We start from the raw sequence: 15,617 nt of genomic DNA, 5'->3' as shown, positions 1-15,617 counted from the left end.
GTGTCCTCTTTTGGAAGGCCAAACAAAGTAGTTTCGCTTTCACAACGAAACATACAGCATCACACACGGCGGGCTAGAGAACGGCGCGGCCGGCAGATTCGACGAAGGAGCGGCTGGCGGGCTTGCGGCAACCACATGTGACGATCCCGGGCTGGACTCCACTCCACGGATATTGTCCTCTTTTGGAAGGCCAAACAAAGTAGTTTCGCTTTCACAACGAAACACACAGCGTCTTTACGACATGGCGGCAACAACAATACTACAGCGAGAATGAAAGTTACGCCTTCTTTCTTTGCGTGAACATTTTGGCAGCGTTATGCAAATCTTCCCACATCGTGACGTAGACATGTGGGGGCGTGTTAGAACGAGTCATTTTAGGTAGGCGTGGTTGACTCTTAACTTTTATAAAGAATATCTCTTTGGATTTGAGACTTTAGTCTTTGCAACTTTACAGATCTTCTTTATGCACCAAGAGCTTGTAACACTTCAAAGAGAAAGGAAAAATTTAAATCGCATCATATGACCCCTTTAAATGCAAGTACTACTTTTGATATAATATCCAGTTTTAATATGCCATTTGGAGCAATGTATGTTTGTGCAATTTTGCTATATTTCAGTGCTTAGCGGTGTGCCATGGGACTTTTTACTTATCAAAACTGTGCCGTGGCTAAAAAAATGTTTGGGAAACACTGAACTATCTCATGGTAAATGCACATCGAAATACACAGTGAGGTCAAAATAATTGAGACTGCCATTGAAAATGTTTTCTTTTTGTATTTTTCTAATTGCATACATTTTTATTACAAATTATATTATTTATTATGCTATCTAGTACTAAATTTTTTTTTAGGTATAAAAAAAAAAAAAAATTTTTACATGATGTCTCAGACTTTTGGACCCCACTATACAGTATGTCATGATTCAATACATTGCGATGAACCATGATATAATAATCTGAAATGTCACTTTTGTCCTTGACAAAATGGATTATTGGATGTCAGAAGTAGGTTTGTTTTGGTAGGTATGAAAACAAAAAATTTTTGTGACATTTACATCATATGTCCAGTCAATTGTGATGACTGGATAAGGATTTTTTAAAATGGTTTTGATTTAGACCAACTAGCTAATTAATCATTCAGACCGATTTGTCAACCCATTTGATGCTTATAATAAAATGACTCCAAAGAAAGATTTTCTCATAAATCATTATGACTTATGAGCAAATATTAGAGCAAAGCACAACTATGTAGAAAAATTCAGCTTTGCCACCACAAGAATAAATTACAGTTTAAAATATATTATAATAGAAAACTATGGAAGCCCGTTTCCGCCACTAAATAAAAAAATATAATTCTGTAAGTCATAATAATGAGAAACTAAGTCATTATTATGAGAAACTAAGTCATTATAATAATATTTCACAATATTAGTTTTTACCTTTTTATCAAATAAACGCAGCCTATCCTCTAAGTGTTTCCTTCAAAATGCAAAGCTATGATCCTGTAAGGTTAAAAAAGAGTCTGTGATGTACTGTCTGAGATGTGTGGTACATACCTTGCGGGGTTGGGTGTACAGCAGATGGGCATCCTCGGGGACTGGAGCAGTGAAGGGATGGTGGGCAGCCTCAAGCATCTCTGGATTATATAGTGAAGCATTGCAAAAAATCATCAGGACAGAAAGAGGGAAGAAGAAGAAGAAGAATGAGTTTTTATTGCCAGGTATGTTTACACATACGAGGAATTTGTTTTCATGACAGAAGCTCCACAGTGTAACAGAATGACAGTGACAGAACAAAAACACAGATAATAAAAAATAGAAAAATAGAACAACTAAGGAATAAAAATATACAAATCGACAATCGGAATGGGTTCAGACTCAAACCTGCAACACCACAATGGCTTTAACTTAACCTATTATGTGATTTTGTAATTTTTTTATATATTTTTATCAGTGATGTATAGTAACAAAGTACAAATACTTCGTTACGGTACTTAAGTACAGTTTTATCTGTACTTTACTCGAGTATACATATCTGTACTTTACACGAGCATAAATATTTTTGCTGACGTTTATTTTACTATATATTAAAGGAAAAAAATGATACATTTATTCTGAAACATTTCTCCTGAACCTTTCGTTACATTTGCGACTGCAAAGTGCAAAAAATAGAAAGCAATCTTTGCTGATCAGTCATAGCGATATATAGTTCGTGAATTAATCTTTTGATTCAATTCATATTGTAATTCTTTCTTAATTCTCTTAAAACAAAATAAATATTTTTTAAAAGTCGGCAATCCTATCAGAATTTGCTCATTCGCTTGTGAAAAAAACGGCAATCAGAATTGGCCATGAAAAATCAAGATCAGTGCATCTCTACTGGACATCTTTGACTATCGTGCCTCACTTTATTCTACTGTCCTACAAAAAAATGTATGTGAACAATGTAGCGTCTCGACCAATCTGACACACTAACTTTAATTTGATTTAACAAATCAATTATTCATTAGGTTAACAAATCCCTTTAACTCTTAAATAATGTATCCTATACATATATCTATATATTATATAATATATTTCTAGACTCTCAGTTAGGTTGACCGATTCAATCAGCTGTGACATTATGTATAAAATGTACTTGTACTTGTGATACTTAAGTTTTAATATCAGTTACTTTAAAATTTTTACTTAAGTGTTTTACTATGAGCAACTTTATCTTTTACTTGAGTCAATTTCCATAAAGGTATTTGTACTTTTACTGAAGTATGACAATTGGATACTTTATACAACACTGATTTTTATATAGCTTAAATTTTATTTAATTTTATTTTTTCAGTTTATTTTAGTGCTTCAACTTATACTTAATTTCAGTTCGTTGTCAGAGCAACATTTCTGATTTTTAAGTATTTCATATAATGTTTATATTTATATTAGTTTTATTTCAATTACTTAAATGAAGTTTTAGTTAATGACAACAGTTTTTTGGATAACGCTTTAGTTATAGGGACCAATTCTCACTACTAACTAGTTGCTAGTTATTTTGGACCCTGCCGACTTTCATTGTAAGTACAAATACTGTTCCACATTCTTTGAAATATCTTCTATTTTGTTTCACGTAAGAAAGAAGGACATACAGGTTTGGACCAACATGAGGAAATGATGAAAGGTAAGGAAATCATGAAAGTTTGAACTTTTTGGTTTGAACTATCCCTTTAACATACATAAAAGGTTATGAATGTTTCAGAATAAGAAACAGGACATTCAGGATTGCCTTAGAAAGGACATGTTCTGAGGAGCTACAGATCATTTGGGAATCACTAGTAACCTTGGATTAGTCATTTAAAATTTTTGACTACAACTCTGATTTTTATTAAATCATGAAACAGCCAAAAATTACCCCACATGAGGCTTTTACAATGCATGTATTTGAGGGCAGGAACATGCAAATGAATTCCCAAATCTCTAAAGCTATATTTGTGGAGAAAGATCTCCCCCAGTTCTTATTTCTCCCACTTAGCACTAGCAACATCACCATTCATCCAACAACCTCTGCTCACAAAGCTCGCCAGTTATCCCTATAGCCATCTCCCACATCTCTGCTTTGTGATTAAACAGCCGTCTCACTTTGTGCCAAGCTCACCATCTGCACCAGTCCCGAGCGAGAGCTGAGGCACGGAGAAGATGAATATTCTTTTAAAAGTGATTAGATCATGTCAGCAATCTTCTTAAGCCATATTTTCCAAAAACCCTTATCATTCACTGTAGGGCATAAAAACTGATGGGAAGGTACTTGAGGACATTAAACAGGGATGCTGGGCATTGAATTATTTACTCCAACTGAAATTGTCTTCATGTACTTGTGGTCCACATGTACTTTTTTGTAGATATTTGCTCCCTGAGCTCTCATGATGTTTTCATGAGATTGAATCAGCATGGTTATATGAATCTGTGAGGATGCGGAACAAAATGGAAGCGGATACGCACCACGTTCTCCCGGGGTCCGGCTGTGATGAAGATCAGGTCTCCAGCATTGGCCTGGGCCATCTGGAGCAGCTGCTGTTTGGCCATGTCTGAAAGCAGCCGGCTGAGAGGGGATTTCAGTGAACCATCTGCCCTTACTGGAACCACACTCACCTCCTGTACGACACACAGTGCAAATGCAGCAATGATCATCCATTTCCTCCACCGGCCCATATTCAATTTCCATTGACAGCATAGGGCACAAACTCTTGAGCAATCATCAGTCTCGAGAACACTGCGGGCTGGTTTCCCAGACACAAACGAAGCCAAGACCTGGACTAAAATGGATAGCAATGGAGAATCACCTTTGACGGTGCCATTTAGTTCAAGCCAAAAGCACTAGCTCAAAGTTCACTTTCCATTTATAAATACAGACAGAAGACAATATAGACTAGAGTGTTTGGAGTGGGAAAACTAAGCAGAACAGTCGGCTATCAGAAGTATTAAAGAAAATTTGTTTGCTTTTTTAGATTTATTTTTGTACTTTTTTTTATTTTATTGGATAATTGGAGATTTGACAGGGTGGAATGTGAGAGGTGGACGGCACTGGAAAGTAAAACGAGCCAGAACTTGAATTTGGGTCACCCAAACCGAACCACTGAATTCATTAAACGGCTTGACTACACTGGTCGTTCTGTATGACTTTGATTCACCAAAAAGAAACGACTCATAAGCTGTTATGAGTCTGAATTAGCAGTTCAGGAGTCGGACTACACTGGTTATGCTATATGTTTTTATTCATAACAAAGCGATGACGAATCATTCGTTTGGGAATCGGTTGGTCAACTCTGCTCATGCTGTATGGTTCTAATTCCCCCAAAATAAACGAGTCAAAAATAATTTGTTTGGGAATCAGTTGATTTACAAAAAATAAATAACTTAAAAGGTCCGTTAATTTTGGGAACTGAACTACACTGGTTACGCTATATGTGACCCTGGACCACAAAACCAGTCTTAAGTTGCTTGGGTATATTTTTAGCAATAGCCAAAAAAACATTGTATGAGTCAAAATTATAGATTTTTCTTTTATGCCAAAATCATTAGGATATTAAGTAAAGATAATGTTCCATTAAAATATTTTGTAAATTTCCAACCGAAAAAATATATCAAAACTTAAATTTTGATTAGTAATATGCATTGCTAAGAACTTAATTTGGACAACTTTAAAGGCGATTTTCTCAGTATTTAGATTTTTTTGCACCCTCAGATTCCAGATTTTCAAATAGTTGTATCTCGGCCAAATATTGTCTCCTATCCTAACAAACCATACATCAATGGATAGCTGATTTATTCAGCTTTCAGATGGTGTATAAATCTCAATTTCAAAAAATTGACCCTTATGACTGGTTTTGTGGTCCAGGGTCACATACTGTATGTTCCAAAAGTAAATTCTGTCATCATTTTATCACCTTCATGTTGTTCCAAACCCATATGACTTACCGTAATCTGTAAAACACAAAGAAAGATATTCTGAATTTGACTATCTGATTTTTTGTCCATACAAGGAAATTCAATGGGGTCCAAAACACCATTGGACCCCTTTGACTTCCAGTGTATACAAATTTGAAATGATGTGAGGGTGAAAAAATTATGACAACTTTCATTTTTGGGTGAACTGTCCCAATATTTAGGGACAGTTCCCTCATTATGAGCAATATTAATATAGGCACCACTAACAAGAGCAGACTGAGGCAAGAGGCAAATTAGTATTAGTTTTTTAACTTGTTACAATGCATCTAACATGAATTAACATGAAAAATGGATCAAACAATTTTATATGATATGAATCATTACAAGTCATAAATTAGATATGTACTACATATGGTGTGGAGACCACCACACCATATGTACACATATTACATTCCCTTTGTAAGACTCCATGGACGGCCTACAACACAAATAGGGAGCTGTGTCCCTCTAGTGAGGTCGATCTTGCCTCAGGGTAAGTATGCTGTGTGTTACATTTGACTGTTTTACCACCAAATCATCCTGACTTATTGATTACTTTTCAGATAAATATTTCAGGAGACTTCCAGTGATGTGCGCACACTGAATGCTGGTGGCGTTTCATCAGCAAACAAAGGAAGAAAGACTCACAACTCACCTGACCATACTGTGTCTTGGCTGCTTGTTTCAGGAACTCTAAGTCTTTGCCCTTCAGGTATTTCTGCGGAAGAAATGCCACACATAGTTAGCTTCAACTGCTTCAGAGGTAGTATAAGGGGGAGAAGACGGACCACTCTTTGATATACAGTATGAATGGGAGAAACTGTAATGCACAACACATGCAGTTACTTTTTAATAAAAGTCTAAATAGAATAAAGACCATGTGAATTACATCACTGATTATGCTGCTCATTGATTTCCAATATAATACAAGTTAAAAGGAGCACATTTCTGGTTTGGTGACTCCTTGAAGGGCAAGAATATGAATTCTAAGGAATATAAAAATAATTTTAATCTTATCAATACTAATTTGTTAGTGATTCATTCCGTTCTTTTGAGCTGCAAATGAAATTAATTTAATACTGAGTTTGCTAATGTGGCAAATTATTTCATTGATTGATACATTCATTCAGCCCATAATAATTATTAGTCTGAAAACCAGGCTACACTGATTGTGTTGTCAGTTTTAAATCACTAGAAAGAGCTGCTTGAAAAGATTAATTTGTTTGGAAATCAGACTACACTGACTACACTGTAGATTCAGTTGCGGTGTTGAGACATAAGAAGGAAAATCTCCAGATTCTGTCCCTACCGTTCCTTCTGGGACGCAGATGGCCTGAATGCAGCCACTCGGTTTAAGAAGTGCATCTTTGATAAACTCGATTTGCGATTCCTGGAATGCTGTGGTGACATCCACAAGCTGAATAAAAGAAAACACTTCAGAATTAACTTGTGGAGTTTTGCCACTCAGTCGACAACTATCACATCAGGACACAAAGGTAATATAAATTTATTATTAAGGCAATTTGTGTCAATTTAGTTGTGTCTTGTGGAATATATGTAAATATATATATATATTTTTTTTAATTATAATAAAACTTGTAATTAAAACAAATGCATACACTGCCATTCAAAGGTTTGGAGTAAAAAAAAAAGACCAAGCATGCATTTATTTAATCAAAATACAGTAAAAACAACAATATTGTGAAATATCATTACAATTTTAAACAACTTTCTACCTTCATACATTTTAAAATGTAATTTATTCCTGCGCTGTCAAAGCTGATTTTTTTTTAGCAGCCATTACGCCAGCCTTCAGTGTCACATGATCCATCGAAAATCATTCTAATATGCTGATTTGGTGCTCAAGACACTTTTTATTATCAGCAATGCTGAAAACAGTTGTGCTGCTTAAATATATTCTTTTGGAACCAGTAATACTTTTTTCAGGATTATTTGATGAATAGAAATGTCAAAAGAACAGCATTTATTTGAAATATAATTTTTTTGCAACTTTATAAATGCTTTTACTGTCACTTCTGATCAATTTGATTTATTAATATAATAAATTATTAATTTCTTTAAAAAAAAAAAAATTTACTGACCCCAAACTTTTGAATGGTTGTGTATTTAACATTTATCTCTTATTTATCGAAATGCTAAAACAACACAGATTCAGCAAAAGGCTCTGTAAATCTATGAGCAGAACTGAACGCATTCAGGTCGCACACAAGTGTAAGAAAACGTATCACGAGGGATTCATTTTTAATTGTTGAGCACCGCATGAAATTCTGTGATGTGTAGGGAAACAGGATGCCAGCACAGCATGACGCCAAGGACGGCCAGCATGCAAACAACCTCATTGATGTCTTGTGTCCAATCTAGGATGATGTGTACAAAGAAAGAACAAGCGGTCACCTTCATCCCAAATCTAGTGTCTGGTTTGTCAACTCCATAGTCTCTTATGGCTTCCTCATAAGTCATGGAGGGGAAGGGAACATTAATCTGTCCTTTGTCCTCTGGCCAGGAGTAATGGACCAAGCCTTCAATCAAACTCATGACTCCCGCCTGGTCTACAAAGGATATTTCAATATCCACCTAGGAGATGTGTCAACAAAAAAGAGAGAAATGAGCGAAAATGCTTTGTTCACACTGCACATGAATATGATTTGTTTTTCAAATTTGATCCTTTTGCTCAGACGGTGTATAAAATGTGATTTTAATTGGATTTCAAATTAATTTTGAACGCAGTTTGGATCAGGTTTTAGATGCCATGTGTTTTTTTGCAATTCAAAACATTGACAACTAATCGGATTTGACACAAATGCACCAAAAAAGAAAAAAAGTTCAGCTTTTTGCTGCCTGTCTGAACAGAAGCGAAATGGTCTTTTGGGGTTCATGATTTTTAGTCTGAGTGAGAATCCTGCAAAATCTGTTAGCAGCTCTCACTCTCACGAGTGGAAGTTAGAGCGAGCCACATCATTAGCACAATCAATATTCAGCTGCATCAAAATCGAGCCCCAGTTTCACAGATAGTGTCAGACACGCTGCGGCATCATTACCTGTGTGAATTCAGGCTGTCTGTCAGGCTTGGAGCCCTCGTTTCTGTAGCAGCGAGCGAGCTGAAAGTACCTGAGATTGCAGGAGATAACCAGCAAGTGAGTGACTGTGGACCAATACTGACTGACATTTTTAAATCATGCATAGCATATCATTTTCCTTTGACAGACTTTTCACAAAAAATAGCCTGCAGTCCTGGCTTAGCACAACTACTAATTCAAAGAAATGTGCTGCCAAAATTGAAATTAAAATGAGACTATTGTGGCCATTATCATTCATCAAACTCTAATAGAAACTAGACTTTTGCATTTTCTGAACAAAATGAGAGAGGTGCTTACCTGTGCAAAAATGTCAACACAATACTAGTGTGTTCTGGGTGGTTGCCCACCCTCTCTCACACGTTTGTTCACCTGGTTTTGCTTCAACTTTATTTCACAAAAGAAATCTCTTTTTAAGTATTTAAAGGTGCACTCAGAATAATACTATAATATTTATAATAAATAATATACACTACCATTCAAACATTTGGGGTCAGTAAGATTATTCAATGATTCTGAAAGAAGTTTATGCTGCTCAGGAAGGCTTTAAAAACAGTAAAATAAAAATAAAATCTTTAAAACAGTAATACTGTGAAATATTATTACGATGGCAAGTGACGGCAAATCTGAATTTTCAGAAGCCATTACTCCAGTCTTCAGAGTCAAATGAAAATAAAAATCTTACTTTAAAAATCTTCTGCCCCAAACCTTCGAACAGTATATTTATATAGTATATTTATAATTATTAAAAAAAAATTTGCATTACAAATAAAATGGGAAACCATAACAGGGGAACCCATATTGGTTATTGGTCTATATTAGAGATTTATTATTTATCAGCTGACCTCGGATATTTTATTGTACATGTTCATTTCCTCTACGTTTACGTTTATATTATATCTGCCATCATCTCACACTCACTTAAAGAGTTGAGTTTAAAATGATCATATATTAGGTCCTGTAAAATCTGACAATTCTTTAATGTTAACTACTATTACTATTTTAACTCTAGATCCCTTTAATACACATACATTGTAAGCAAAGCTAAACATGTCAGCAGCAACCCACACAGTGACTGATGTGCTGATACCACCTCACAATTTGAAATTATTCGCAAAAATGAGAAAAAAAATCTTCAAAAAGCGGCTAGAATTCAAAGCAGCATTCTAATCCGTATCAGGCGCTAAACTCCACATAGATGTCACTGTTTTGGCATTTTGCACAGCATTGGAATAAATGCAGTTCTGCACAATTAAGAGCTGCTAACATCTAAGACTAATACTGATTCCGAGAGCGTGTTGGCCAACAGGGTGTAGCTTTGTTTTCAAGGTGCGCTGTCAGTCAGTGAAGGCAGAGTTTAGTGAACGTGCCAAGCATCTGACAACAATCTGTGAATATGAAAGAAAAGAAAGGAAGAAAATATGCTTTTTACCGGTCTATGCCAGCCACCATAAGAAGCTGTTTGAACTGCTGTGGGCTCTGTGGAAGAGAGTAGAACTTCCCAGGGTCTCCAGATGGCACCACAAACTCTTTGGCACCCTGAGAAACACAGTTACACTTGAATAAACTCTGTGTATTCCTGCCTCTCACAGAGAACTGAATCAGCCAGCATATCTCAAGCCAATCTGATAAATGAAAGTTACATTATGAAATACAAAAGAGAGAAGCAAAAATAAATTAGCACAGTTCAGGGGGAGAAAAAAAATCATGCAAAATATTAAAAATGTAAAACACCTCAATGACTTCCAATGATTTGTCTATATATCAGTGCAACTTAATACCTTTCTATCTATCTATCTATCTATCTATCTATCTATCTATCTATCTATCTATCCATCCATCCATCCATCCATCCATCCATCCATCCATCCATCCATCCATCCATCCATCCATCCATCCATCCATCCATCCATCCATCCATCCATCCATCCATCCATCCATCCATCCATCCATCCATCCATCCATCCATCCATCCATCCATCCATCCATCCATCCATCCATCCATCCATCCATCCACCCACCCACACATCCTTCTAACTATTCACCCATCCATCCATCCATTAAAAAATAGATGGGTTTTGTATACAGAGAAGTCCTCCTACATAAGATAGATGGTTATTCAACACCTACAACTGTAAAAATCCGATGGGTTTTCATATTGAAGTCATTTAGCAGACATTGTAACATTCCAGATGATCATCTGCCCCCTACTGACCACCTTGTTGTGCCATAGACTTTTCCGCAAGCTGTACTTGTACTATTTGGAAGGCAGTTTTTAATGATGCACCGAAATGAATTTATTTAGTCAAAAGTACTGAATTTTTTAGAAATAAATAACAAGTCTAATAATAGTATAATTATGAAGTGATTTCACTAACGTCAATTTGTGTGACTTTACAAAAACATATAGGCTCAAACCATTTTTTAAATATTGTTTAAATTAAGCGACAACAGTATAGAAAAAATACTGCAGTTATGTATATGTCAATGGTGGAAAATGCAATTGTTTTTAAGTGTGTCAATCACACATTGTGCATGAATGTAAAAAAAAAATGCAAAAATGCTTTCAATTACCAATACCATTGTATAAATTCACTATTCTTACTCAGCCTTGATTAATTTATTCTGCAAACTGAAGTGTCCAGTAACAGCGGGGTTACCAAGATAAAGTGAGTAGCATTCAGATGCTCATACATATGTATCAAAGCTTTAAAAGTTTTAAAAGTCCATTCGCTGAAAACAGATGTAAAAGTTCTTAGAACAACAAAGCCAGAGGGAGCAAACCAGAGTGATGTGATTGCTCAGAATTTTTTTTGGGTAATGATCTGGCAATATTTCGCACCAGCTGTATTTTGTTGATGTTTGGGCAAGCCTTACATGGGTGTCTTGCAGGAGACAAGAGACAAAAGCATAGAAGCATTGTGCAGCGTAAAATAAGCTCTCATAAATTCAACCTTTCTGCAATTACAAAATGTTTTTATGCTTAGTGTATCCATCCATCCATCCATCCATCCATCCACCCACCCACACATCCTTCTAACTATTCACCCATCCATCCATCCATTAAAAAATAGATGGGTTTTGTATACAGAGAAGTCCTCCTACATAAGATAGATGGTTATTCAACACCTACAACTGTAAAAATCCGATGGGTTTTCATATTGAAGTCATTTAGCAGACATTGTAACATTCCAGATGATCATCTGCCCCCTACTGACCACCTTGTTGTGCCATAGACTTTTCCGCAAGCTGTACTTGTACTATTTGGAAGGCAGTTTTTAATGATGCACCGAAATGAATTTATTTAGTCAAAAGTACTGAATTTTTTAGAAATAAATAACAAGTCTAATAATAGTATAATTATGAAGTGATTTCACTAACGTCAATTTGTGTGACTTTACAAAAACATATAGGCTCAAACCATTTTTTAAATATTGTTTAAATTAAGCGACAACAGTATAGAAAAAATACTGCAGTTATGTATATGTCAATGGTGGAAAATGCAATTGTTTTTAAGTGTGTCAATCACACATTGTGCATGAATGTAAAAAAAAAATGCAAAAATGCTTTCAATTACCAATACCATTGTATAAATTCACTATTCTTACTCAGCCTTGATTAATTTATTCTGCAAACTGAAGTGTCCAGTAACAGCGGGGTTACCAAGATAAAGTGAGTAGCATTCAGATGCTCATACATATGTATCAAAGCTTTAAAAGTTTTAAAAGTCCATTCGCTGAAAACAGATGTAAAAGTTCTTAGAACAACAAAGCCAGAGGGAGCAAACCAGAGTGATGTGATTGCTCAGAATTTTTTTGGGGTAATGATCTGGCAATATTTCGCACCAGCTGTATTTTGTTGATGTTTGGGCAAGCCTTACATGGGTGTCTTGCAGGAGACAAGAGACAAAAGCATAGAAGCATTGTGCAGCGTAAAATAAGCTCTCATAAATTCAACCTTTCTGCAATTACAAAATGTTTTTATGCTTAGTGTGTCAAGCTACATTCTGCACAATACATCCTCTACATTCTTTGGATTTGGCTCAGTAAGTATTATATTTGTTTTGTGTTTTTTTATGAGTGAAAGATTGGAAGTTTAATAAAGTTAACAAATAAATAAATACTCATGGCCACGTTTCTGAATTCCTGAAGATTTGGAGTGCATATGAATAGCAAGCACATATTATATTTGAATATATTTTTCTTAACAATTCCATATTGATTAAATGTGCAGAGCAACATGGGATAGATTCCTATGAAACAAAAAATAGTGTGTATCTGAATTAGCATCTTGCATTATATTTCGGTTATAAGAATGGCACTTGATTTATACAGAAAAAAATATTTACCCCAGGTGTTCTCTTAAACAGTGTTGGTGTTTCCACATCCACAAATCCTTGGGGAAAGACAGGTAATGTCAAGTGAGTATTGTAGTACATGAACAGATGTATGTACAAGCATGAATATACCACTGTAAATCCTTCCTCACCATGCAAATTGCAAAGGTACTCCCTCATTTTCATCACCATTTGTGATCTCAGTCTTAAATTGTACTGCATCCTGGGTGACCGAAGATCAAGATAGCGATACTGCATCCGGAGGGCTTCAGATTTCTAAACATATCAGGGATTTTTTTTTATCCAACTTGGACAACAAGTGTTACTCTGTGAACCTCATAGCTTCATATACATAAAGAAAAGAACATCCATCTGCAATGAAATACATTGGCTATTGCAAAGCAAATGACATATCACAAACACTGTCAAGAAACACTCCAAGGTCATAATTCTTATTATTAAGCCAATTAAGATTTTTTTCATTGTGACATAATTTCCATGACACTGAATCAAAGATCCTGTCCTTGTCCCTGCAAGATAACTGATCAAAAGTAACAACAAATAGTTAAGTCTCGTACCGGCAGGGATTGTAGGTGGGGAGTGAATGTACAGCGCTCTCTCCCACCTTCAATACCACGACAAGGTGCCCTTGAGCAAGGCACCGAACCCCCAACTGCTCCCCGGGCGCCGCAGCATAAATGGCTGCCCACTGCTCCGGGTGTGTGTTCACGGTTTGTGTGTGTTCACTGCTGTGTGTGTGCACTTTGGATGGGTTAAATGCAGAGCACTAATTCCTAGTATGGGTTACCATACTTGGCCACATGTCACTTCACTTCACTTCACTTAAATAATTGTATAATTTTACAATAAAAAAATACATACATAAATAAATACTGTTTTTGTTTTACTTTCTATTAATTCAAGAATCCTGAAAAAAATGTTCTAAGAAATTTAATGTAATAAGATGTAATAAGAAATGTTTCTTGAGCACCAAATCAGCATATTAGAATAATTTCTGAAGGATCATGTGACACTTAAGACTGGAGTAATAGCTGCTGAATATTCAGCTTTCATCAGAAGAATAAATTACATTTTAAAATATATGAATATAAAAACAGTCATTTTAATTAGTAATAATATTTTACAATATTACTGTTTTTGATCAAAAATGGTATACTTTTTTTTTCCTTTTGATTTTGTAGTGAAATATGACCTTGTTATGTTCTTTATGAGATTCACTGAAGAACTACTGTAAGCAAAACTAGAACTACTTCATAATGCAAATTTAATGCATGCAACACTTTTTTATTTAGTCTAAAAAAAGTATTTTTTACTTACTTTGACAAATTCTTTAATTTCAAATGGCAGCTTTCGGCAGGTATTCAACACTTCCATGCTCTCAGCACAGACCTCGATTTCTCCTGTGGACATTTTCTAATATTGAATAAAAAATTACAAATGAACACATATTTCACACTGAACTGTAAAGTGTCAAACTTTTCTCTTTATTGTGCATATGAACAGACATAGCAACCTTATTCTCCTGTCCCTCTGGTCTACGCCTGACCTTTCCTTTAACCATGATGACCGACTCCACAGTGAGACCAAGAAAAGCATTCTTCAGTTCTGATTTGGACTAAAGAAATAAAGTGTCAAAGAAAAATATAAAGTAATGGTGAAAACACGTTACTGCAACAAATGAACTAACATAAGTGGGTAAGCACCAGAATTAAATGATCAGACACAGAATAAGAAATGCAATAAAAGCGTGTTGCTACCTCATCCTGTGGGATAAGAATTTGCACCAATCCACTGAAGTCTCTCAAGATCACAAAAAGATCTTGCCTAAACAGCCAAGTACAGATATGTTGATCTGATATAGCGATATGGCTCAAGTGCATTTTTGAAAGAGTAAGCACTGTGTCTCAAACCTCAAGTACTGAATCCAGCCACATAAAGTAACCTCTTCTTCAGCTACATGACTGGAGCACAATTCTCCACACGTGTGGCTTCTCAATGAAAAACTGCTTTGACCTACAAGACACAAAAAGATATCACACTGAAACTACCGAAAAGGGCTATTACAAATACACTGTCAAGTTTAATGAAGGTCACATTACCTGATGAGTAAGTAGAGCAGCTTCTGGAGATGTTATAAGCCCATGCTAACGGATTTGGAGGTAAAGATGGTTTTGTGGAATAAATATGATTGATGGAAGGTACTGCTCTTCTGCTATACAGACACCTCAACACCTGCTGGGTTGATCTAAACAAAAACAATCTGTATTTGTTTGCCATTGTCCTGAATGCGGGGTCGTGGTGTATCTGGCTAAAAAAGTATTCTTCCTCGTCTTTAACAAATGAAAAGATACTTCTAAGAGCTGTTACTTCACACAACTGTGTATGTTTTGTTTATGTCCCCTTTGTGTACGCAAGTCTAGATCTATATAACGTTATCCAGTTACATTATTGCAGTGAATGTGACACTGACGGTCACCTGTTTATCTTTCCTTTCCTTAACTAATTCGGTCTACACATAATACAGACACCTATAAACTGTGCCTCACATGGCAGATAAAAATAACTGAACTAAATTCAAAATCTTAATCCAGATGAATTTTCACTGGCATTCTGAATCGTGAATGTTGTGAACTGCATCCGTGTGCTGTAGCTTTAACATGACTAATCAAACAAGAACTAATCGATTTAATCTTTTGTAA

The 15,617-nt window shown here is 35.5% G+C and overlaps 1 protein-coding gene across 1 annotated transcript in view; it reads right to left on the bottom strand.

The window, feature by feature from the left end:
* LOC107558296 (aspartate--tRNA ligase, mitochondrial-like) overlaps positions 1–15,583 on the bottom strand; it is a 20,200-nt gene extending 4,617 nt beyond the window's left edge. The window contains exons 1-16 of the mRNA XM_016241946.1: positions 15,500–15,583; positions 15,018–15,163; positions 14,829–14,931; positions 14,676–14,742; positions 14,432–14,533; positions 14,236–14,331; positions 13,050–13,173; positions 12,910–12,956; positions 9,994–10,100; positions 8,526–8,595; positions 7,882–8,061; positions 6,776–6,883; positions 6,122–6,184; positions 3,945–4,134; positions 3,622–3,687; positions 1,555–1,643 (exon numbers count right to left, since the gene is read on the bottom strand). Of these exons, the coding sequence (XP_016097432.1) occupies positions 1,555–1,643; positions 3,622–3,687; positions 3,945–4,134; positions 6,122–6,184; positions 6,776–6,883; positions 7,882–8,061; positions 8,526–8,595; positions 9,994–10,100; positions 12,910–12,956; positions 13,050–13,173; positions 14,236–14,331; positions 14,432–14,533; positions 14,676–14,742; positions 14,829–14,931; positions 15,018–15,163; positions 15,500–15,555 (1,614 nt within the window). The 5' untranslated portion in view covers positions 15,556–15,583. The remainder of the gene's footprint in view (positions 1–1,554; positions 1,644–3,621; positions 3,688–3,944; positions 4,135–6,121; positions 6,185–6,775; positions 6,884–7,881; positions 8,062–8,525; positions 8,596–9,993; positions 10,101–12,909; positions 12,957–13,049; positions 13,174–14,235; positions 14,332–14,431; positions 14,534–14,675; positions 14,743–14,828; positions 14,932–15,017; positions 15,164–15,499) is intronic.
* Between the last annotated feature and the right edge of the window lie 34 nt (positions 15,584–15,617).

This window comes from Sinocyclocheilus grahami, unplaced genomic scaffold, assembly GCF_001515645.1.
Source record: "Sinocyclocheilus grahami isolate Dianchi unplaced genomic scaffold, SAMN03320097.WGS_v1.1 scaffold21.1, whole genome shotgun sequence".
NCBI lineage: Eukaryota > Metazoa > Chordata > Actinopteri > Cypriniformes > Cyprinidae > Sinocyclocheilus > Sinocyclocheilus grahami.
Note: the sequence above shows the minus strand (reverse complement) of the source record. Positions and strands in the feature narration are given on the sequence as shown.